The following is a 24,769-nucleotide window of genomic DNA, read 5'->3' on the forward strand; positions in this document are numbered from 1 at the left end:
AGAAGCTGTCTGGTGAAGTGTGGAGCCAGGCAGGAATCTGGGTTGTGCCCGACTCTGGCCTCCAGGAAATAGCAGCTGTTATGCTCCCATGTACCCCCGCTACCAACCCCCCTGCCCCCAAGCCTGGCACAACTTGTTTCCTGGCCAGGGTCCGGCTGGGGCAGATTGGAGGAGCCTGGTATTGCCCAGTCTGGGCAAGGAACAGGCTGGGTGGAAGGGGCCATGTTTATAAGCCTACAGGTATTTGGGGTGCTGGGGAGGGGCTTCCCCCAGACATTCTTTTGCGAAAGCAGGTTGGAGTCACTTGGATGAGGGGAACTTGGCCCTTCTTTCCCTGGACAGAGACCCCAATTTAGTCCCCTTTGGGGTCTGCTCTCCAGTAGTGCCTATTAGGCATGTTAGGGCCTAGAGTTGAGTAATACTTGATGTTTCATATCTGAGAACTCAGAGAGGGGGCTACACTGGCCCAAGATCACACGGTGGGCTCCCCAGCCTTCTCTCTACCCTCATGTGGGTGGGGCCAATGGGGAAGAGGTGAACATTGGGGGTTTGCTGGGGTGGGGGGACTATATTTAGTCCTGCAGAGCCAGGGGGCCCCTGGGAGCAGCTGTCAGTGGGGGGACAGACAGAGGCCTGGAGCTGCATTTAGTCTGGACAGAAATATCCTCCCCCCACCCACCCACCCACTGGCTGGGCGGCCAGGCTGCGGGCTTGTCCCCTGAGGGGCAGCTTGCCTGGGCCTGGCGGCCGGCGGGACAGGCAAGATGACCCGATAGGCTTTTCCCAGCTCAGGTTTCGATGAAACAGGAACCGGAGCCGCAGCCTGGGCTGTGGGGGCCAGGGCAGCCGGAGCCTAGGGGGCCAGGGCGGCCTCCCCCTACTCCCCCCTTCTCCCTGTGGTGCAGCCTCCCATTCTCTGAGGCCTGGGGAAGAGGCAGGTTATTTATCAAGCCAGCCTCCCTGCCGTGTCTGCCTGCGCCTCCCCCCACCTTGCCTCCCCCCACCTTGCCTCCCACCCCCCCCACCCCCCACTCTTGTGCTGGCGGCCATGAGCCTAGCAGAGCAGGGTGAGCTGGGCGGGCGGGCAGGCGGCAGGATGAGCTCAGGAGACGTGAGTCACCCCATCCCTAGCAGCCCCACGAGGCCCTGCGGCCTTGCAGGCAGAGCGCACTCACGCACTCCTCACACGGCACACCCAGGGGCACACGCTTGGGACAGACACATTCACTCAGCACACGTAGTTCCACAGGACCCAGCACATACAACCAATGCACACAGTGCGGTCCTGGTCACCTAATCTGTGGACGCGTACAGTCACAGCCCTGGCTTCTGGCATGTACACATGCTGGCACATACGTAGTCACACGTGGGCATGCTGTACCCCTGGGAGGACCCCAGACACCGCTGCAGTGAAGTTGTATGTCTGCTCCATCTTCAGGACACAGCCCACAACCACATGGTCCCATAGAATCGGGCCAGGAGCACTGACACAACAGAACCTGGCATGTGTGCCCACACATGTGTACACACACACATGCAAACACACATGATACAGTTGGGGCACCACTTACCCAAATGACCATTGGCCAATGTAGAGTCACCTGAGTTCTGTAAGGTAGGTGTGAGAAGGGAGGTGTTTTCTCCCATCCCCCAGGCTGGCTTGGCTTTCTCTAGGGGAAGAGGCCCAAGTGTCAGGCTTGGAAATGTTAAACCCACCCTGACCTCCAGGATGAAGTCTGACCCCGGTAGAGCAGGTTGGGTACAAATGGGGGAGAGATACAGAGGTAGCCAGGAAGAGGAAAGACCTGGAAAAGAAAAGCTGTGGAAGATAATGTTTTCCTGGGAGTGCCGAGTGGCCAGCTGCTGCCCCACTCAGGGGGCAGGTCCTTGGGAGTTTGGGGGTACCAGAAATTGGGGGAAGAGACCCCCTTGTTCTAGTGAGCTGTGCCCCAGGAGCCTGCCTGCTCACTCTGGCACCCGCTTTCCTCAGTTCTTTTGGCTCCCAAATCTCATCATCTCCCCCACCTTGCAACTGGTACCCTGAGATTTAGAATTCAGACAAATTTCCTGGTTCTTAGTCTACTGGCCTACAAAATGGGTACAGAGTTGACCTGAATACCAGGAGCGGCTGGGCTGCTGGATTGGAGGGATGCCCTCAAGGAGCCTGTAAGTTTCTGCTGTGCATTGGGTCTAGGGCTTGCCTTCCCTGGACTGGGCAGAACTGGGGGCATGTCTGCTTTTCATATACTGAAAAACACCAGTTTTCAGATAGAGAATTGAATCTGATGGGTCTGACTTCATGGTCATGAAGGGCTTTAGACACAATCACCCAGCGCGCAGACTACAGATCATTCTGGCTCTACAAGGTTGAGAGAGCCCAGAAGGGGTCAAGAGGAAGGTTGGCTGTAAGGTCTTGGGCCCAGGCTAGCTCCCATCTCCTGACCACACAGATCTCCCTCATAAAGGCCTAGACAGTGGTCAGGGAGGGAAGGAGGGGCCCAGGCATTCTGAAGTAAACAAACAGCAGTGGTCAGTCAGGAGGATTGGATGTCCCCTGAGCCATGGACTCGAGTGGGACAGGCCTGGGCTCCAAACTTGGCTTGGTCACTGCCTGCTTTGCAATCATGGGCCACTCTGACCTCACTTTTGCCACCTATAAAATGAGTATGAACCTTATCTCTGTGTCTCAAAGCTATGAGACCTGAAATAGATAGTGGGGTGTGGTTCTCACTATGTCTCACCTGGATCTCCAGGTGAATCCAGACCTCCTCCCGAACTGAGTGCTCCACCAAAGCTGGCATTTTCCTGGGAGTGGTACCCCACCACAAGGACTCCTTAATTAGACTATCTTGGATTCAGCCTTCTTTAGGGCTGTTCTCAGGGAACGCTAAGGTGTGGGAGTGTAGAGGCTGATCTTGGGGCCACAGGGACGGGGAGGCATGGGAATGGGTTGGACCCAGGGAGAGGAATGTGGGGTCCTTGGGTGTCTGGACATCCCTGGGGGCTTTACAACATGGGAGGAAGCAGAGTCAACCGTAGATCGACTTCTATGGATTGAATAGATAGGAGTCTATGCATTCTCAGTTCCCCAACCCACCAGTACACAACAAGGCCACAAGTTAGACTCAGCAGGGACTTACAGGTGGCAAATAGGTTCTTTGCAGGGTGGTGAGGGGCTTGGCAGACACCTATGTGAATGCACTGTTGGGACCACTGGAGACAGAAGTGCTGACATAGAGCAGGCCGGGCTGGGGGCCCAGGGAGGGAGGAGGGAAGGTTGGCAGGAAGTATAGATGCGTTCTTCCTGTGGCCAGAAAAGGCAATGCAGGCCTGGACAGCTGAGTGCTGCCCTTCCTATAGACTTCAGACCTCTACCAATGTTCATCTCTCCTTGTTCCTTCAGGTAAGAGGGCAGGGGAGAAATGATCTCCATGGGGCTGGAGAACTGAAGCACAAGGGATTGGCTCAGATTCAAAGGCAAACAGTGACAGAACTGGGGCCACAACCTAGGTTACCCAGCCCTCCTGGCTTGAGCTGTTCTTGACACTCTTGTACTGGCTGATGATGGCAGTAAAAATAATACAGCTGTCATTTGTTGAGCACCTTCTGTATGCTGGCCCTGCACTGAGAACTTCTGTCCTCTCTAGGACCCTGACAAGGGTGGGGCTGTCATCCTGTGCGCTTTACAGACCGTGGAATGGGCTGAGCAAGGTCAAGCAACTTCTCTGAGGCCACCTAGAATGTGAGCTGTAGATTGGGAGAAGAAGCCCGATCCCAAAGCCCACTTGGACACTTTCATGGTCTGAAACTGTGCTTCAGGGCAGGGGGGGTCCTACCCATCCCCATAATCACATGACAAGTAATGTTTCTGGTTGGGCCATCCTCTTCCCCACCTATGCCCAGCTCCATGACTGTCCTAGGGCCCTCTGCTATCTCAGGGCACTCCCCAGGTTTGGACACAAGGGCCTTGGGACTGCTGACTCCTTAGGCCTGGGAAGGGTGAGCCCTGTTGACTCTGGCTTCTGCAAGGGTTGTGATTCACTGGGACTGGGGTAGAAGACGAGGGGATGCACCGGGGAGCAGATTGGTGCCCCTTACGGTTTCGGGGATATCCTTGCACACAAGTTCTGGGAAACTCAATTGCTGTGCTTGTGGGAGCCGCCTGGAGTCCTGGTCAGGGTCACATACCTCCTGCATCCCCCAACCTCCCACCTTCCTGGGGGCTCCTTTCCTTTCTAGGGAGCCCTGCATGGAGTAGTCGAGAAAGTGCCCTTGAGTTAGAGATATCTAATTCTGTACACAGGGGCAGCCAGAGCAGTGACCCCCCACCCCCCAGTCAGTGTGCCAGTTAGCCAGCAAGAGCACCAGGCACAGTGTGGCCCTAGGTCAGGACTCAGTAGAGGTCACTGAGTCAGGTTTTTGTTCTGGAAGTTGGTATTGGCTTCAGATGGAGGAGCAGATTCTCTGGGTTTAGGGTCCTGGGCTATGTGGCAAGTCACTTCCCCTTTCTAGTCTCAGTTTCTACATCTGTGAAATGACAGACAGTCTGCTGAACACGTTCTCTGGGGGAGGGGTAAGTCAGTCAGACACACCCCCACATGCCTTCAGCTGGTGTTCCCAGGTCCCCGAGGCCCAGTGTTCCTGTAGCCCTCACACTGGCCACCGGATCCAGGAGGAACAAGGCAGGCTCTAGAATTGGGCAAGCCTGGATTTTATTTTTTTATTTTTTATTTAAAAAAAATTTTTTTTAATGTTTATTTATTTTTGAGACAGAGAGAGATAGAGCCTGAACAGGGGAGGGTCAGAGAGAGAGGGAGACACAGAATCTGAACCAGGCTCCAGGCTCTGAGCTGTCAGCACAGAGCCCGACGCGGGGCTTGAACTCACGGACCGTGAGATCATGACCTGAGCCGAAGTCAGGCACTTAACCGACTGAGCCACCCAGGCGCCTCAAGTCTGAGCCTCAGTGTCTTCATCTGTGAAATGGGTGAACCTTGGTGCTTACTTCTGGGTTACTACTCTGAGGATAAAACAAAGTGTAGACAGAGCACCTGGCACAGACTCTGTCGACGGTAGTGACAGTGGAACCCTGACGAATACCCCGAGCTGTCCTCCTGGTTGCTGTCCCCCGCCCAACCTTGGTCTCAGGGATTCTGGGAAGGAGACAGTGCCAGTCTGCTGGCTCAGCCGGCTTGGCCACTGACCTTCAGAGCACCCAGGCTGTCAAGGCCGCCGCCTGCCCGCCCGCCCGCCTCCCTGCCTGCCTGCCTGCCTGCCGGGCGGGCAGGGAGGGGCGCCAGCCAGCTCTTCGCCTGATGCTACCCGCCCCTGCTCCCGCTCTCCTCTTCCTCTCTGCGCCTGTGTGTGAGCTAATTAATCTCAGCCCCTTTGGGAAATTAGAACGCTGCAGCCGCGGCCTCCTCAACCTCGCAGTGCCTGTGCTGCTACTGGGCCCTGCCAAGACCCACTGTGGTTTGGGGGCATGGGGTGGGGGATGGGGGAGCAGGATGAGCTGGGCAGGTGTGAGTCTCCCTGAGCGCCCCCCCCCCCCCCGCCCCGTCCTGACCAGGGAGCTCTGGCTTATCTAGCTTCCTCCCCTTCCAGACAGCATCCATAAGGACATCAGGCAATTGCTTCGCGGGGTGAAACTCAACCCCCAGCACCTCCCTGCCCTGGTCCTGGGGCTGGTACGGTCATCCTTCACCCCACGTTCGATCTCGTTGCGGGGTCCTCTTGCCTGCCCAGTTCAGGCTGATGCAGATAGATGTAATTATGGAATTTTGCTTGGGAAATTAATTTGAAAAAGTTAATTAATTGGTGGTTCCGGAGGTGGCAGGCTCCACGCCCAGCCAGTCCTACTGACGTCAGTGCTGACCCGCCTGAGACGTGCAGCTTCCTGGGCAGGCTGGGGAGAGGGACCCCAGTGACCTGATTGGGCAGTCCTGGTGCAGGCAGAAGCACAGTGAGGAGGAAGAGGCAGACTAGTATCCTCACCCAGTGTTGGCACCTGGAAAATGTGTGTTGACTGGACGTGCTAGATGAACTTGGGCATCCTGAGAACTCCGCCACTTGTTAGCATGTTCAACAAGCCATTGTCAAGCTTCTGTATACCAATCCCAGTGTCTCAAGTGTCCATAGCCAGCATAGACAGCTGAATGTTTTGTCCACTTCTTATAAATCTCTTTTCTCAAAACCTCTAAACCTATACCCAAAGGCTTCTCTAAAGGGTTCAAGGGACATTATAGATCCATTGTGCAGATGGAGTAACTGAGGCCCAGAGAGGATGTGACTTGCCCATCTTTTAAGCTCTGTCCTCCAGCAGGATGGCTTAGGGGGTGTATAAAGCTTAGGCTTCTTCCCAGGGGAGGAATACTTCCACGGGCAGCCCCCTTCCAAGTTCCAAGTGACAGGGGCCTTAAAGTTGGCTCTGTTCCCTAAGGAGAGGGCCAGAGAACGTGGCCAGCCCCCAACCCTGGCTCCCCTGGTCCTGTTGTGTCTCCTGCCCCAGCCCCACTATCAGACATGTATGTTGCCCTGTGTGTGCATGTAGGGGCTTCCTCCACCACCCTACCTAATCCTCAAGATGACCTAGCTGGCTGAGGCAGGAGCCTCATGCCCCAGGGCTCCCTTTGGTACATAGAGACCCCATTTCTAGTACCTCCTGGCAAGGGCCCCTGACCAAGTTCTAGTGTCTAGAGGAGTGTGGGCTCAGTAAAGTCTTTGTCCAGACTATGGAAGGGTAAGGGCTGGGGCAAGAGGTAGCCATCTATAAAATAGGAGAATGAGAGCCAAATGGACCGTTAGGACAGGTCAGGGATACTGACTTGCAGGAGGTCAGCAAGGTGAGGAACTTGGGCTTTCAAGAGGTTTGGACCTGCATTCTTCCGAGCTGTGTGGCTTGGGCAGGTTCCTCAGCTTTTCTGAGATACTTTCCTCATCTGTTAAATGGGATGATCACATAGGCCACTCAGAGTGCTGTGGTGAGGCACAAGGTGGTAGAATCACTTGAGGTGTCTGGCCTTGGCACCAGGCCGGGTGGGAGAACAGGGAGCCAGTGGGACTGTGCTGGTGCCAGGGCCTGAGAAAGCCCACAGGGTTTTGGAAGGGAATCTGGTGCATGTGGTTGGACCGAGGAACTGGAGGACACAAGAGGAGGTGATACTTGTGGGGCACCCAGGGGCCAACAGCTTGCAGCCCAGAGCCCTGGGGCCCTCTAGGGGGAGTCATTCCGTACAGCATCACTCCCAGATTTGTTTAGCACGTTCCCTCAGGACGTTCCCACGACCCAAATGGGACCTGCAGTTAATTGTGTAGGCCTCACCTGATGGTTGTTCAGAATAAAAGTGACCATCATGGACAGGCTGAGCTGGGCACTTTGCATCCCACAGCACTCTGATGTGGTCTGTACTGAATTTCTTCAAGGTCTGACTTGAAGGCTTGGGTTTAAGCAGGCCATACCTATTCCCTGAGCATCCTGTGTAAGCTGAGTATAGGATCAGAAGGGAGAAGAAGCTTCTTCAACCCACCTTCCCTCCACGAAGCTCTATGGTACTGCCTTCCAGCTCGTTAGACCATTGGCTGAGTGTTCAGGGCTCTCTGCACAGACTGTTAAACACTCCTGTGAGTGTATCTGTCCATAGGTGCCATATATAGCACCCTAGACTGGGAGCTCCTTGAGGGTGGGGTCCATGGCATCTCTCTGTATCCCATGCCTAGCACAGAGTTAGCTCTAAATAGGATAGGGCTGTTTTCCTATTTTGTAGGCAGACAAGTTAAGGCTCTGTGAGGACGTTGCTCAGCCAAGGTGAACACAGCCTTTTGAGGGGCAGAGCTAACCTGGCCCAGGTGGGTGTGGGGCTGCTGGTGCCCTCCTGGGGACCTTGTGTGGGCCTCAGTACCTTCCCTGACTTCCCTGGGGCCTGCAGCTCCTGATCCACTTGGCGGGCAGTGTTCCCAGTATCCAGGCTTAAGCCCTGTGCTCCCGAGAGTGGGGAGTGAGGAGTACTGGCATCAGAGTGTCAGAGGGCAGATCTTAATCTCTCCAAGCCTCAGTTTCTTCATCTGTGAAATGGGGATCTTGGTACTTCTGCCTGGTAGAGCTTGGGGATGGGGGAGTGGTTACAAGAAATAATGCATGTGTTCTTAGCTCCATGCCTCCTTAAGTGTTCCGCCATGGTTATTATTATTGTTTACACTGTTATTGTGTTATCATTACGTTATTATTCACGCTCTCGGGGCCCCAGCGGCTGCGGTGGCTTTGGGCCTGGACACAGAGCTCTCGTCTGCAGAGAAGGAGTTACAGTTTCTAATTAGTGCCCCAAGGAGAGGGCCTAGGTTTTTATTTTTTCTGGAGGATCCCACCTGCCCAAGGCTTCCCCAGCCCCTGTCATACCCTCCCCAGCCTCAGGTAGGGGGCCTGGCTCCAGGCAAAAGCCTCCCCAAATTTCCCCTGCCACTCCCCCCGCCTCGCAGACCTCTGGGGCCATGAATCATTTATGAGGCAAAAATGAAACCAATTAAGGACAAACTTTGAAAGCCTCTAATTGCTGCGCCTGGTGGCACCGAGGAATGAGGGGAGGCAGGCCTGCTCGGTGCGGAATCTCCTTGGCCCGGTCCTTCCCAGGCCGCCTGTCCCACAGCGTCTCAGGGCGCCGCGTCCTCCCGGCTCCCCGCCGCCTCCCGGCCGGCCGCGGACGTGCCTGCGCGGCTCTGGCTGCTGCGTCTGCCGCCCCGGCGCCCGGCCGGGTCCCAGGCCGACTAATTAGGCCCGGCTCCCCTCCCCGCGCCGCCCGCTCCAGGCCCGAGGTGATGGCGGCTGTTCCTGCCGTTCTGGGGCCTGTGCCCCAGAGCTGGCCGCGTTTCTCGGGGCGGGAGCCAGCTCGGCTCGCCTGGCTTAACCCAGACGAGCCCAGGACGCCCTGTCCCTGAACTGGGAGGCTGGGGCTCCCCACGCCCCCACAGTGGGGTACAGGCGAGGGCAGGCTTCCGTCGGTGCTGGGGCACATGGTTGGACAGTGCCATTCAGTTTCAGGCAGAGCCGCTCTGCTCAGCACAGCAAGAGTGGAAGGAGCCGGAGCTGGAGGGGGGGGTGTGTGGAGGGGGGGGGGGTGGCTGATGAGAGGGAAGCTGGGAGATGCAGGGCAAGGGGTAGGGCGGGGTATTGAGCTCCTGAAGTGTTGCAGCGGAACCCACCTCTTCCCCTCAGCTTTGTCAGGAACACAGTGACCTAATGCAGATTCCTTAGCCTTAGTTTCCCTGTTTGTAAATTATCAGGACTGACCGATCTTCTCCTGATTCGAGATTTGAGGAACTGGGCTTTATATCCCCTACTTCCCTCTCTTGTGAGCTCTGGGAGGGTGGAGGTCAGGGTCTGGAGTATGGACCCAGCAGGGCCTGCCTCACTGCCATGAGCTCTGGGCACGGGTGACCGGCCTGCTCGCTGTGCTGAGGGCCAGGCAGGCCCTGGGCACTCAGGCACGTTGTTTGCTGAAACCAAATTTCTGTGCTTGTGTTTTTCCATAATTATATTAGCAGGTGGGATTTTTCCTCGGGGAGGCAGTGGGAGGGGGAGCGCCATGGCAGTGTCCCCGCCTGCTCTGAGCGTGAGCTCACACTCAGCTCTGCCCGCCCGCCTGTAATGATTTTTTAATTATGCAGCCAGTGCTCGGAATTGTTAATCCGCCTCCAGCCCAGCATCCCCTCTTGCAGCTCACACCCCAGCCCCTCACTGGTGTCCCCAGAGTGGTGGTGCCCAGCCGGGTGTCCATCACCTATGCTTAAAGTCCCCACCACAGTGAGAAAGAGGTTAGGCAGAGAGGGCCGCAGGGGTAACTCTGCTCCATGTGCATGTGACAGAACTTGGTGGTGGTGGGGCCTGTGGCTCTCTTTGTCCTCCTTCCCTCCTTTAGCCCCAGCATGGCTTGTACCATGGCTCCAGGATAGCTGTGGCTCTGGACAGGGACAGAGGAGGGATCAGTGCCCACCCCTGAGTGATTTGGCCACACCCATTTCAGAGACATTAGCCCCACTCTCCAGCCTTGTGTGACCCCAAGGACACACACAAGTATGATCTTTGTCTCTGTCACACACACAGTCACACTCTGCTTCCCTTCCACTCAGACTCACAGCTACACAAGCACAATAGCATGCTCTGTGTTTCTCACACACATAGCCACACCTGAGGGCCAGGGTGCCCTCAGGAGACCACATAGCTGCCTCCGGTGGCCTACAGTGCCCTGCCCCCACTCCCTTGCCTTCATACCTTCCACCCCCACCCCCTAACTGGGATGCACTCTGAGGCCTTCCTTCTCCCACCGGGTGCAGTGGCTGCCTGTTGTGGCTGGGCCTGCCTGGACATCCATCGACCTGGCCTGGGGGAGGTGGCGGGGGTGGGGGCTGTTCTGCAGCACCGTGGCGGCGGCTCCTCTCCAGGCGCCCAGCTGTGGCATCTGTCAAGGTCAGATAGCGACTCCGGAACCAGCCGGCTCGGCCCCATGGCCCCTCTCGCCTCATTATTTTTGTGTTCCGGGGCTGCGGCGACACCTCCCTCCTTCCTCCTCAGCCTCCTGCCTCATGCCTGCCTCCCCCACGCCTCTGCAGGGAGGGCCTGCGGTCTGGGGGCTTTTGTTTTCCAGTTTTTTCCACGCTCAGGCCAGGCAGGCTGGGTAAGACGCTGGTCAGAGCTGTTAAGTCTTGAACAACAGGCAAGGAAGGTGCCTCCCTCGTGACTGGGACAGGCTTTCGGCTAGTGGAACCCTGGGTTGGTTTCTCAGGGGGACAAACTGAACGTGGGTGGAACCCAACCCCCACCAAAGCTCAAGCACACCTGTGCGTAGCTTCCTGTTTCCATAGGGGCCCCAGCACCTGGCACCAGTTCCTGTCTGCACCATCCCCATTCCAGTCAGGCCCCACATTCATATCTCAGAACCCCTAGAGGCCCTGATACAATTCCGTGTGTGCACATGCACACAAACACACTGGTATACACACGGCGGCAGTGTGTTGACACTCATGGGCCAGAAGAACCCACAAACATCTACCCGCCACGTAAACCACTATACTGTACACACATGCACACTGAGGCGTATGCTCACATCCACCGATGTAGATAACACACACTCTGCTTGTACACACAAGGAGGTAACACGGTCACAGACATTCACCTGCTCTGGTTTATAAGCCTCATGTATACATCAGTGTTCACACCCACAGAGTGACATCTTGAGTCTGTGCACTCACACCTGGGCACACCCGGAGTTCCCAGACACACACACTCATGCACACAGCACGCGCAGTATCTGACACACCTCCCAGGTGGATACATGCAGATATCCTGGTCCATAGTGCTGCTCTTCACGATACGCACTCCAGCCAGAGCTCACTCCCTGGGGCCCAGTGTTCCTTGAGCACATTTATACCACCCAGGAGGCATTTGTCCCTGAAATGCTGGAGTGAGCTTGAGGCCTCCCCCTTGATGTGCTCTGTGTGTCCAGGGAGCCCCTGGAGAGTGGGAAATGGTGGTTGACAGATGGACTGTCCTACCAGCCTGGTCAGCCTCTTTATGTAGACCAACCTGGGCCCAAGAACACCAAGATGGAGTGTGACGGGGGCGGGTCCCGGGTTCACATGGTGAACTTGGTGGCTTCTGGCAGAGAGGGCGGCCTCGGGTGGGATGGCCTCTCAGGTTCTGTTTCTGGGTCCCTGGCCACCACCAGCCCCCAGTTAGGGTGTGTAAGTGTTGGGGGAATGAGATGTGGGCAGACTCCAGGCCCCCCAGAGTCTCTGGGGTAGTCCTGGCCATCCACTCACTTCCTCCGCCAGCTGTGGACTGCTGTGACCACCCTTGAGAGGGGGAGGTAGCTGGAGGTTTAGCAGTGACAGGGCCCCCACCCCCCAGGAAACTCAAAACCCTGGGCCAGCCGCGGGTGGCGGGTTGGGGCAGGCACAAAGAGGGCCTCTGTGCGGCCCGGCTGGGCTGCCCACAGGATTCTGGGGGAGGAGGCAGGAGCCGGTTTCCGTCCCATTCTGCTTCCTGCGGAGGCCGCCGGAATGCCCGGAGCTCTGGCCTAGCCTGGCCCGTCCGGCCCACCCGCAGCCCCTTCCCCTGTCTTTTCCTGGGCCTTAGGGTACAGCTGCAGAGTTCTCTGCAACAGTGCCTTCACATGTTTGCCCAGAGCCTGAGAGCCATCCCCCAGAACCCATGGGAAACCTAGGGGTTTCCCCTAGGCTGGGCTGAACTGGACCTCATCCTCCAGCCATAATCCCTCCTTCCATGTCCCTCAGAGCCCTTGGCCAGTGTTGGAGAGCCAGGCCTTGGGGTCACACAGACCTGGTTTCCAAATCCTGGCTTTGCCACTTATTGACCTTGTGACCTTAGGCAGGTGACTTTACTTCCCTGAGTCCCACCCTGTAAATGGGTGACAATACTAGTTAAAGAGTTACAGAAAGAATTCAGTGAGAAAATATGTGTAAAATGCTTAGCATAGTACCTGGTAGAGTGAGTGTGCGTTATTAGGGTCTGCTATTACGTCTTCTGGGGACATAGGATTGGGAAGGAGCTAGATGCTCCTCTCCCAAATAGGTCTTATATGTGGGGCTTTTTCTCAACCCTATGACCTATTCAAAACCCTTCTCTCCAGTCTTTAGTTTCCCTATCTGCAAATCACATCACAGGCAGATTCAAGTTCTCTGGGATTTAGAGGATGGGAGGGGGTCACTATCTAGAGTCTTTTTCTCTGTGTCTCTCTACCTTTTTCCTCGTGGGCCCCTCAGGGATAGTGACTTTTTACAGTTTGGGGTGAGGAATAAGATCCATTCTCCATTTTACAGATGGGAGACTGAGGCTCAGTGTAGGCGAGAGGTTTGGTCAAGTCAACAGGAAGAGACAGGATGGAGCCAGAAACCTAGACTTTAGGACTCCTGTCCCCTACATGGTCCTGTTAACACCCTTGCTCCCCACACACAAGCCCTGGAAAGATAGATCCCCCTCCTCTAATTCCTTGGCCCACTTATGTTGAGCTAGCCTTCCTCGGCTTACCCAGCGGGAGGGAGATCCTGAGTGAGTGAGTGGGTGGGCTCTGATCCCAGGTCGGTGTCAGCTTGGTCATTACTTTGGGAAACGTTAGTCTAGATCCAGAGGGTCCCAAATGGAGAGGGCATTGCTTTCTCTACATTACAACTGTTTACCGAACTGCCCGCTCTAAATGGGGCAATAATCATCTTCCTTCAGAAGGTGTGTAGGAAGATTCAGTGAGACAAGGAATACAGTGTCTGGCACACGGGAAGTTCTCATTCCTTAACATATTAGCTATTACTCTCCTGGTTCCATGTGATAGACAGAGAAACAGACTCAGAGGCCTTATGCCAAGGTCACACAGAGAGTAAGGACTCTTCTGATCCTTCCGCTCTTCTAGGGAGGGAACCTGGCTTGACAGAGGTACCTGGTAAGGAAGGCTTTGTCTTTATCTGAAGTGTCCCAGATCACTCCCTAGAGCTGCAGGTCAGGGCACACTGCCTGCCTGGGGCCTCAGTGTTCTTGTCCATGAAATGGGCTGACCCCCTCCTCCAGCTGTTTTTTGAGAGCTCTGTAAAGGAGAGTAGGGTACCGTGTACTCCTGGGGTCTTCTTTAGCGTGTTTCATTCTTCACGTAATGGGGTTTGTGCCTGCCCTAGGTGAAGGGGTCTAAGAGGGTCAGGGGTATGGAGTCAGGGAAACAGAACTGTAGCCCCCTGCTGTCTTTGGTAGTTGATCTTGGGGGGTTATTAGTCCTGAGGAAATTCTAGTAGTACTGAGGACATGTCCTACCCCAGGCCATCTGCTGGGTGTTAGCAGTGGTTAGTGTGTGCTCGAATGTGTGTTCACCTATAGCTGGATGTGTGCCCTGCTGCATTTCTCCCAGCCTCCAAGACCACTGTCTCTATGTGCATCTACTTGGGCCTGAGTGGGGCTTTTTTCCCCCTCTGGAAACTCCCTAGGCTGAATCATGGAAATCAGAGACGCCACCCCCAATCCCGCCCTCCACCCCCCCCCCCTGCCCCCCGGCTTGCTCAGCTCATCTAAGTTCAACCACCATAGCCTGTGGTCTGTTCTCTTCACCACCACTGCTTTGCCCACCATCAGTCTGTCTGTCCATCTCACCTCCCCTGGAGGCCAAGAAGACCAGCTCCAAAGTTGGTGGAGGGGACATGAAGAGGGTGTAGCAGGGATGTCAGGAGTGCACATGGAAGTGTGGGGAAGAATGTGAAGAGCCAGAGTGTGCAGGTCTGCAAAGCTGGTCTGCCCAGACGATGGCGGAATGGTGGGCCCTACTGGGCCAGTGCCTCCGGGTCCTGAAGGCCCCTCTGGAATGCAACCTCCTCCAAGAAGCCTTCTGTCAGCAGGTAGGATGGCTGGGAGTCTATTCTAGCCAGCAAAGGAGCAAGAGAGGATTGGCGCCTTGCCCTCAGACTTTGCCCTTGGCAGTGGTGGTGGTGGCGCAACTCTGTAAATTTATTAAAAATCATTGAATTGTACACTAATAAATGGGTGAATTTTATTGTTTATAAACTATGCGGGGCACCTGGGTGGCTCAGTCGGTTGAGTATCCAAATCTTGATTTCAGCTCAGGTCATGATCTCACAGTTCGATGGTTCGAGTCCCAAATCAGGCTCCATGCTAACAGATCGGAGCCTTCTTGGGATTCTCTCCCTCTTTCTCTCTGTCTTTTGGTCTCTCTCTCTCAAAATAAATACACTTAAAAAAAAAAAAAGAAAAGAAGGAAAGAAACTATACCTCAGTAAAGCTGTTAAAAAAAAATCCTACCCTTGGCCTCAGCGCCCTGCCCAGTTGGGACTCGGCCAACCTCCCGACCATACCTCGCACCCTCTTCCTTATTTCTTTTTTTTTTTTTTTTTTTTTTTTTTTTTGAAGCAAACTCTACCCCCCAACAGGGGGATCAAACTCACGACCCTGAGATCAAGAGTCACATGCTGTACCGCATGCTCTACCGACGAGCCAGGGACCCTTCTTCCCCTTTTCTTAAGAACTGTTTTCCGGCTCATGTCCCATTTGGTAACCTCCCCTTGTCTTTAGCTCACAGGCTAGCAGTCCCTTCCTCCAGAAAGGCCTCCAGTGCTCCACTTGGTTGCCTTCCTGCTCTCATTTCATATTGGTTCATGTGACCACTGGCCAAGCTCCTGTGTACTCCTCCAGGGCCGTGCTGGGTCTGTATCCTGCACTGTTTCCCCAGTACCACAGGGCATGGGGCCACTTTTGGATAAATGGTAGTGGGATGTGTGCATGTCTCTGTGCAGACAGCGTCATGCCTCCCCGCCAGTGCCCCTTCCCCCATTGCGGTCTGGCCCAAAGGCCTCAGGACAGAGCCCTGCTGGGGATGAATCCTGGCTCACCTGGAGCTCAGGGTGGAGGGAGGGCATTATCATCACCTCTGGTGACTTCATTGCCAGCTGGCATTATGAGGTCAGTAGCCCAGGGTTCCAGGTTCCTGCCTGGGCATCTCCAAGCCCCCCATGTGAAGACACGACACTGGGGTCTGTGACAACTCATCCCCACAACCACGTAGAGTTGACAGGCATGGTAACAACCCTGGAGGGTGGGGGCGGCCTGGGGATTGCTGGGTCACCTTGCCCTGGGCTACTTTGTCAGTTGCACAGGTAGAGAGCAAAGGTAATCCCAGAGCAGGGTGACTAACACTTAGATTCTGGGTTCAAATTCTAACGGTCCTGGGTACCAGCTGCTTGACCTTGGCCTGACAGCTTGAACCTCTTTGAGCCTCAATTTCTTCATCTCTCAAATTAATTATTTCTGTTTTGCTGGCCGCTGGCTTCTGGGAGGAGTCAGGGAAGGAGAGCAGACATGTAAAGCATAAGAGTGCAGGGACTGGTACACAGTAGGTGCTCAATAAATGCTACCTGATAGAGTTAGTTAAGAGACCCTGGGTGTCACTTGTTACTGGGAGCTAGTTGAAGTGGGGTGGGTCTCTGTCTTCTGGTGCTGGCTAGGGCCTGAGAGTAGAGGCAGGGGGCGGTCCCAGTGGCAGGAGAGTGGCCCCAGCTTTGACTTTCTCTCTTCCCAGTTTTGCCAGTAAGCCAGAGCCCATAGGAGGTTGGGCCACAAGGCCAGGCCCTGAGGCCAAGAACCCATTGACCCTCAGCCCTCCTTCCTATCTATCTCTGCTTCCCTGGGCCTGGGCCAGAGTGGGCTGGGGACCACCCACCCCCTGCCTCCCTTTCAGAGCTGTGGGCATATCCAACTGCTTTCTCTTGGTCCTCAGGTCCCCGAGTGTAGGATTCTCTCCCTCAGGGCTGTTTCTATGTCTGTCAGACCCTCAAGTCTTCAAAGCTGGGCTAAGAGCCTTGGATCTCTCTGAGCCCGGGTCCGTCCATTTTCTGCTTCCCATGAAGCTCTGTTTTCTAACCTTGACCCTTTGCCCTGTCCTCTCCAAGTCCCCCTTTCTCTGACCCACCCCTCAAGTTCTCTGTCTCATGATCCTCCCGTAGCACCTGTCTCTGTTCTTCTGCCCCCATGTCCCCCTCTGCCCCCCAGCTCTCCATGACGGGTTACCCCCCCACACACCCCCCTCATCCCCCTCCCTCTAGGCTCTGTCCCCACCCGTCAGCCCCTGGTCCCAGCTCCCGGCCGGCCCGGCTCCTGCATGGACAAAGGGGTCCTTTGTGGGCTGACCGCGGCTGGCGGGGCGGCGGGGCGCTGGCTCCGCATTGCTGATGAAACGGAGCCCTTTGTTGTCCCTCCTCAGGCGCAGTATTTCTTTTTGGGGGCTGGATGCGTTCCTGGCAGGGCCGATGATGGATGCGCCCGCCGCCGCCCGCCTGCCCGCCAGCTTTCCCTCCCGCTCATTCCCGCTCCGCTTCAACGCAGCCCCAGCTCCTCCCCTGCTGCCTGGGCACTGCCAGGCCCTTCGTAGCCTGGGAGGGGGTTGCCGTGTGCCTTGCAGTAAAGGACTAGGGCCTGGGAGAAGGTCTTAAGTCCTCCCCTTCCGTGAGTAGGGCAAACAAGCCCTGTGGTCATTGGTCCACTGGGACCAGGGCATCAGCTTTTCCCAGGGTCTAAAGGAGAAGATGAGCCAGGTATAGGGGCAGATTTGGAGCAAGCTTAGGGACCAGGCCTTGGGGACTAACTAGATGTTGGTATCTACCCACTCCGGGGTTTGGGGACAGAATTACCTGTGTGCCAGTCCCCCTTCTGTACTCCCCACCTTCAGTTTCTGTGGCTGACACATCAGTGTTCTGCCTGCAGCACCTGTTTGATGACATATCACGTCGTCTGCTCCATAGCTCAGCATGTCCCAGGACATGGGGGGGGCTGGGAGAGGGTAATCCCTGAGGAAGGACAGAAAAATGAAAGATCAGAGAAATTCAAAGAAAGGGCCAGAGATGAACAGAACATGAGGTTTTGTCCCTACCACGAGACTCAGGATGGAGACAAAAGCAGAGAGACTCAGCCAGAGCACCAGCCCTGAACGCAGGCCCGTGTTGGAGGGAGCTGACTTCTAATTGACCTGCCCGCCCTGTACACAGAGCCAGATCCTGAAGCTGGGAGGAGGGAGGGAGGGAGTAGAGCAAGAGCAGCGTTAATGCAGCTATCGATTTCTGCCACCAGCCAGCAGGCCGCAGAGGCGGGGACACACAGGGGGGCTAGGGCGCAGACTGCTCCCCTCCCCACCTCTCCAACCCAAGGGCTCCTACCTTCTTCTGTCTTCTCCCCTCACCATGTCTGGGGCTGCTGGAGCTTGCTCCGGAGCAGGGTAGTTGAGCTCAGATGGGCAGGGGCAGTTAATTTGGGGTGACAGTCTCTAGCCTTGATCTCACTGGCCCTGGTCTCCAGCACCTAGTCAGGTGTCACTGATGCCCAGAGGGGTACTGATTTCTGAGCGAGGGCCTGAAGAGCCAGCCTGGGCTTAGCCCTCAGGAGGTGGGACAGAGCACAGCTATCCTTGGGCATACATCATCCCCTTCCTCTTACTACAACTCTGATCTCTGTGGTACCCCCAGCCCAGCCTGGACACCTTGCCAGGCCCTCCTGGGTTTGTCCTGGTAGAATGTGCCAGCTTGCCCAGCTCTTCCTTACCACCCATCTACCTTCGCTAGGAAGGAGCGTTCGTGGGCCAGTGCTCTCTGGGGAGAGGCAGGGAGCGTCTGGCTGTCTGCTGACGCCTGCCATTTTCAACTCACTCAGGAGCCAGAGCTTCTCCCTTTCCTATACGCACTCCTCCTTGTGGCCACTCCTTAGCAGCCCTGCCTGCTCAGGGCCTCAATTTCCCCCTGTGTAAGTGCAGAGGGTTGGACTAGATGACCTCCCGGGACCAGGACCGCCTGAGTCCTGTGACTGGGGGATGGTGGGGTTGCCTGGGGACAAAGATGTATGTGTGCCGGCCCCAATCCTAGGGCGGGACAGGCCCAGCCAGATGTGCGCCTCCCCCTTGAGCCGCCAGCTGCTCAGGCTGGGCCCTCTCCTCCCGCCCTTCTCCCAGGGGTTGCTGGGCCACGGCAGGCAGGCAGGCAGGCAGGCAGGGAAGGGATGCGAGAGAGCCAGGGCTGATGAGGAAACGGCCGCTCCATTCCTTCTGGACAGTTCCTCCCAGACCCAAGGAGCCTGGCTGCTCGCTCATAAGCCTTAGCCCTGGGGCCTAAGCAGAGCAGGCTCTGTCCTAGAAAGGGGCACCTCTGAAACATGGATGTGGCCCAAGAACAGGCTCTGCTCCCTGGAGGGTCACACCCACTCGTCCCAGCCTGCACCAGCCAGAGGCCCTTCCTGCCCACAGCCTACCCCAGCTCTGAGCTCTCACTGGGACCTCATCCCAGACCCATCTGGGAGCCAGGCTGGAGCACAGCAGGAAGGCCTGAGTAGAGACAAGAGTGGGGTCTGAGGTAATGATGACTGTGGTTTGAGAGTGAGGAGGAATCGTGTGTTCGATATGTACACAGTGTGTCCCCGCATTCTTACAGGAGAAGGATTGTCCTCTGGCACAGTGCTGCCTGCCCTCTAGCAAGAGGATACATGCTCCTTGAAATAAGGATCCTGTGCGCTATTTGGTAACCCCTGTTAGAGTCACTTTACTTTCCCTGCAGGACTTGTCAGAGCATTGAGATAGATAATCAGTATGTATTAGGAGATGCCAAATGAGGGCCTAGGAGCAGCTTCCCAGATTTCTGGTCTATACGTTCAAGCTTTGCAGAGGCTGTTCCCAACCCCTCTTTGTAGATGGGTCACAGAAGGAAGATGAGGAAGCAGAAGGTGACTCTATAACCTTCTGAGGTTCATAAACATCTCTAGCTCTTCCCTACTACCGCAGCCCAGGAAGAAGTGGCTGCAGATCTAGGCTGTACGGATTCAGGCTGGGCTTCCACCATGATGCTCATTAACTGTAGATCCCTGCTCAGTTCTAAACCTTTATGTAAAACGGAGTATTCCTAGCCACTACTTCAAAGGGTGCTTGTGAGTCTGAACTGAAGTAGTACAAATAAAAAATACCTAACCATGTTGGGTCTGGCACTTAAATAAATGCCCAGTGGGGCTTGTGGTTGTTACTACATGGGGGTACAGTTGTTGGTAGTGGTGGTGACGTTGGGGAAGGAAGTGTTTACTGCTGCCCTGACCCTATACTCTTTTGTCCCGGTAGAGTGAAGATCCTTCCACGTGGACACCTGACCATGTGCCTGCCCTGAGCAGCAGGGCCCCCCAGCCATCTCTGTTGTGGGCAGCAGGGCCCGGTGCTCGTCTGTGGACCCCCCGCAGTTGGCAGGCCCCCCCCAGCAGCGGGCTCTGGGCCTTGGCCCCACCATGTCGAGCCTCGGCAGTAGCCCCCAGGACAGTGGTGGCAGCAGCAGCAGCAACAGCAATGGCAGCGGGAGCAGCGGCCCCAAGGCAGGAGTGGCTGACAAGAGCGCGGCGGTGGCCACTGCCACCCCAGCCTCGGTGGCGGATGATGCACCACCCCCAGAACGTCGGAACAAGAGCGGCATCATCAGCGAACCCCTCAACAAGAGTCTGCGCCGCTCCCGCCCTCTCTCCCACTACTCTTCCTTTGGGGGCAGTGGTGGCAGCGGCGGTGGTGGCAGCATGATGGGCAGTGAGTCTGCTGAAAAGGCTGCTGCCGCTGCGGCTGCCGCCTCCCTGTTGGCCAATGGGCATGACCTGGCGGCAGCCATGGCTGTGGACAAAAGCAACCCTACCTCAAAGCACAAAAGTGGTGCTGTGGCCAGCCTGCTGAGCAAGGCAGAGCGGGCCACGGAGCTGGCAGCCGAGGGACAGCTGACGCTGCAGCAATTCGCGCAGTCCACGGAGATGCTGAAGCGCGTGGTGCAGGAGCACCTTCCGCTGATGAGCGAGGCGGGTGCCGGCCTGCCCGATATGGAGGCCGTGGCGGGTGCCGAAGCCCTCAATGGCCAGTCCGACTTCCCCTACCTGGGCGCCTTCCCCATCAACCCGGGCCTCTTCATCATGACCCCGGCGGGTGTGTTCCTGGCCGAGAGTGCGCTGCACATGGCCGGCCTTGCCGAGTACCCCATGCAGGGAGAGCTGGCCTCGGCCATCAGCTCGGGCAAGAAGAAGCGGAAACGCTGCGGCATGTGCGCGCCCTGCCGACGGCGCATCAACTGCGAGCAGTGCAGCAGTTGTAGGAACCGAAAGACTGGCCATCAGATTTGCAAATTCAGAAAATGTGAGGAACTCAAAAAGAAGCCTTCCGCTGCTCTGGAGGTAACGGCGCCTTAGAGGGAGGTGTGTGGGCTCTTGTGTCTGTCTGGCAGTCCAAACCCACCCCCCAGCCCCCCAAACCCGCTTTTCCTACCTGGGCGAGTGGGGGCTGCTCAGCCAGTCCCTGGGCTCTCGGGTTCTAGAGCAGGCTCCCAGACACCAGTTCACTGCCCAAAAAAGTCAGAGCCACATCCTGAGATCTCATTAGGTTGTAGTTTGCAAGGCCAGCATAAAGTTCCAGGAGGGGGCCTAGCACTTCCCAGCCAGGCCCGGGGATGCTGAACCCCCTCCTGGAGTTTTGGGCCAGCTACTGATGTTCCCATGTAGGTCCAAAGTTGCTGACTTTCAGACATATTCTAACGTTTCCAGTCCATAACCTAGGATGCTGGGGGCTCTTCCTTGTCCCACTTGAGGGGTTCTCTCCTGTGGACCATGTGGCTTTGAGGGGTAGGCCCTTCACTTGCCCCTTCAGAGCCTGGCCTTTCCCCTAAGGCCACCCAAGGATAGAGCGGCCCCAGTGCTCACTGCCCTGCTCTAAGGCCTGGAAGAACCCTGCGTCTAGACATCCAGTTGACAGATTTGGGGTTTCTTGGGGCCCCATGGTCAGTCTGGCTACACAGGTAATGGCCACGGGTCCTACGGGCCTGGAGTGAGGGGGTTGCTGTGATCTTGGGGTGTAGGCAAGGCCTGTCCACCATGGGATGATCGGCTTAGAGCAGGCAGAAGGGTTCCCAAGCTGCTTTCTTTCTCTCCACCCTCGTGGCAGAGCTTGTCCCTGTGCCCCCAGCCGTGGCAGCCTAGCTGTGGTGCCAGGCCTGGGTACAAAAGCATCTTTTCAGCCTGCTGTCCCAGCCCCGGCCCCGCCCCTCTATGAGTGGGCTGGACGCAAATGTTCAGAATGGTTGGAAAACAATAATGGCATCCCAGCCATGGCTACTCCCCACCCCCAAGCCCCAAACCTCATATATCTGCTCTCCTGCCCAGAGAATACACCTCTATGCACACAGAGGCATTCACCTCTCATCTAGTGTAGACACACACATGCGTGCACAAGCGCACACACGGCCCTGCCCAGTACCCAGTCTTACTGTAGGTGCACAGCAAATCCCCTTCCTCCCCACCACACCTCCGGACACACTACACACCGTGGCATCGCTTGAGACACACGTCCGTATGCTTACATGCTCCCTCGACAGAAACATGCACACAGCCCCAGATGCACCACAGCCACTCGGCGCTTGTAGCCTCTGGACCAGGGGAATGGGTCTTCCTGTTTGGAAGGAGGGTTCCTGGACACAGTGGCTCAGGGGGCCTCAGGGTGCTCCGGGCCCTCCAGCGGCCCAGCGGGTCAAGGCTTCTTCTCTGGCCTGGTCAGGATGGCAGGAACTCCACGGGGTGGCTGCCTTTACTCCATGCCCGTCCCTCCGCCATGAGGCCGTCCACGGGGGAGCGTCTCTTTGCATCAGGCCCCGCCGGACCCTGACTGAACTCTCTCCTTGTTTTTGTCTCCCGCCCCCGCCAGAAGGTGATGCTTCCGACGGGAGCCGCCTTCCGGTGGTTTCAGTGACGGCGGCGGGAACCCAAAGCTGCCCTCTCCGTGTAATGTCACTGCTCGTGTGGTCTCCGGCAAGGGATTCGGGCGAAGACAAACGGATGCACCCGTCTTTAGAACCAAAAATATTCTCTCACAGATTTCATTCCTGTTTTTATATATATATTTTTTGTTGTCGTTTTAACATCTCCACGTCCCTAGTATAAAAAGAAAAAGGAAAAAAATTTTAACTGCTTTTTCGGAAGAACAACAACAAAAAAGAGGTAGAGACGAATCTATAAAGTACCGAGACTTCCTGGGCAAAGAATGGACAATCAGTTTCCTTCCTGTGTCGATGTCGATGTTGTCTGTGCAGGAGATGCAGTTTTTGTGTAGAGAATGTAAATTTTCTGTAACCTTTTGAAATCTAGTTACTAATAAGCACTACTGTAATTTAGCACAGTTTAACTCCACCCTCATTTAAACTTCCTTTGATTCTTTCCGACCATGAAATAGTGCATAGTTTGCCTGGAGAATCCACTCACGTTTATAAAGAGAATGTGGATGGCGCCGCGTCGAGAAGCCCCTCTATCCATCCACACGTGCAGAGCTGCGGCGAGGAGCGCTCAGAGGGGGAGGGAGCAGCCCACCCACCCCTGGGCCCAGGCCAGCCATGCTGCACTCGCGGTACCCAGAATGGGATCCCCCTACCCCGACAATGATGATTTTGCAAAAATGAAAGTTCTGTTCCTTTATCCATTGAGATCTGGGGAGCCCGTGTCTCAATATTTCCGATCCTGGCTACTTCCCTTAGAGAAAATAAGTCCTTTTTTTCTGGCCTCGCTGATGGCAACAGAAGAAAGGGCTTCTTTGCGTGGCCCCCTGCTGGTGGGTGTGGGTGCCTGGGGGGGCCCCCTTGCCCACGGCCAGCTTCCTGCTGATGAACATGCTGTTTGTATTGTTTTAGGAAACCAGGCTGTTTTGTGAATAAAACGAATGCATGTTTGTGTCACGAAGCACCGATGGCTTCTTGCTCTCCAGTTTGGGGGGCTGGCTTGGGGGCTGTCGCTGGGCAGGGGTTGTCTGGAGCCACCTTGAGAAGAAAGAAGGATGGCTTGGGGACATTTAGAGTGGGGATCTCTTGGGTACTGAGGCCCTGTGGTACCTGAAGGGGGTCAAGCAGGAGCAGCCGGCCTGGCTGACGTGGTGAAAGTGCTGTTAAAGTGACTGGTACTGGAACATCTCGTCTGCCCGGTTGTACCCCCTGCCTCAGAACCCGGACCTCCGGGACCTTCACTCACTTGGGGCCACCATCTCTATTTACCTAAAGTCGTCGGGGCCTGATCAGTGCAGAGCAGCCCTCAGTACTGGAGGAAGGGCCCAAGCTGCCTGTTCGGTTTCTTTCTTGCAGGGGTCTACTGCTCCCCCAACCGCTGCGGTGACACCCCAGGGAGCAGGTTTAGCCCAGGTTTGTGGGGACCTGGCTGTGCCCAGAATGCATGCAGAAACCTCCCTACCCCCACATACCCCTCTTCAGGCCTGAGGGCTGGCTGCTGGACTGGGGCCTGGGGGGATCCTTGGCTTTGGTTCTTGTACGACTTTCTCCACCCCCAGAAAATGTGTTGGCGCAAGGTTGTCCGCGACCTCAGAGGCCAGATGTCTGGGGAAATCATCACATAGCCACATGGTCTACGCCAAGGCAGCCTGAACAGGAAGGAGTGACAGCTGCATGGCCCCCACCCCTGCATATCACAGAGGCCAGCCTGCAGGATGAGACCTATCATCCACCTGACGTGGAGGCCTTCTTCCCACCCAGCTGCTTTGAGCCTGGCTGAGATGGAGGCTAGACTTGAGGAAGGACTTCCTGACAATGTCGGGGCCTCGCTTCAGGTGGGTGAGGGCTTTCAGGACAAGGGAAGGGGCAACTTCTGAAGCTGAGTGGGCAGCGAGCTGGGCGAGATGAGCTGCCTCTTGCTATTGTTCCTGGGAGGAGAAAAAGCAGCCCATATTGGGTGGGGGCTCTGACCCCCAACCCTTTCCCAGTGTCACAAGCTCCCTTAGAGCACCAGGAGCTCAACAGCCTGGCCTGGCACAGCAGGGGCAGGCGGGGGTGGTAGGAGGCAGCTTTCAACTCCAGCTCTGCCTGGGAAAAATTCCCTTTCATGTGGCTGCCTGTGATCTCTCCAGGCGGCTCTGCCGAAGGGGGGCGTCCAGCGGGGAGTAGGGGGAGGTGTTGTAGCCAGGAGCACCCTCATCCCCTGCAGGAGGCAAACTGCAACACCTCCAGATCCTCGAGTGGGTGGGGAGGGTCCTCCTTGGGGGCATCAGGGTGGGAAGCCTGGCCAGCAGGGGGCACCCAGGCAGGACGCCCCCGCCTGCCCCCCCCCTGCCCCCGCCTGCCCCCACCCTGCTGCTGGCAGTACACAGGCCGCAGATGGCCTCGGCCAGCCCTCATTGGCATACCTACAGGTGTGGGGTGGACGGCTCCAGTGCCAGCCCCGAGGGGGGTGCTGTGACTCAGCCAG

The 24,769-nt window shown here is 56.4% G+C and overlaps 1 protein-coding gene across 3 annotated transcripts in view; it reads left to right on the plus strand.

Annotated features, from left to right (window-relative positions):
- CXXC5 (CXXC finger protein 5) overlaps positions 1-23,260 on the plus strand; it is a 35,022-nt gene extending 11,762 nt beyond the window's left edge. For 2 of the 3 annotated variants that reach the window (XM_047871162.1, XM_047871171.1), the window contains exons 2-3: positions 19,638-20,716; positions 22,236-23,260. In XM_047871162.1, coding sequence (XP_047727118.1) covers positions 19,799-20,716; positions 22,236-22,280 — 963 coding nt within the window. In that variant the 5' untranslated portion in view covers positions 19,638-19,798 and the 3' untranslated portion in view covers positions 22,281-23,260. Of the gene's footprint in view, positions 1-15,428; positions 15,575-19,637; positions 20,717-22,235 lie in introns of those variants that run through there. The other variant, XM_047871179.1, reaches the window with a different exon arrangement.
- The last annotated feature ends 1,509 nt before the right edge of the window (positions 23,261-24,769 follow it).

This window comes from Prionailurus viverrinus, chromosome A1, assembly GCF_022837055.1.
Source record: "Prionailurus viverrinus isolate Anna chromosome A1, UM_Priviv_1.0, whole genome shotgun sequence".
Classification (NCBI taxonomy): Eukaryota; Metazoa; Chordata; class Mammalia; order Carnivora; family Felidae; genus Prionailurus; species Prionailurus viverrinus.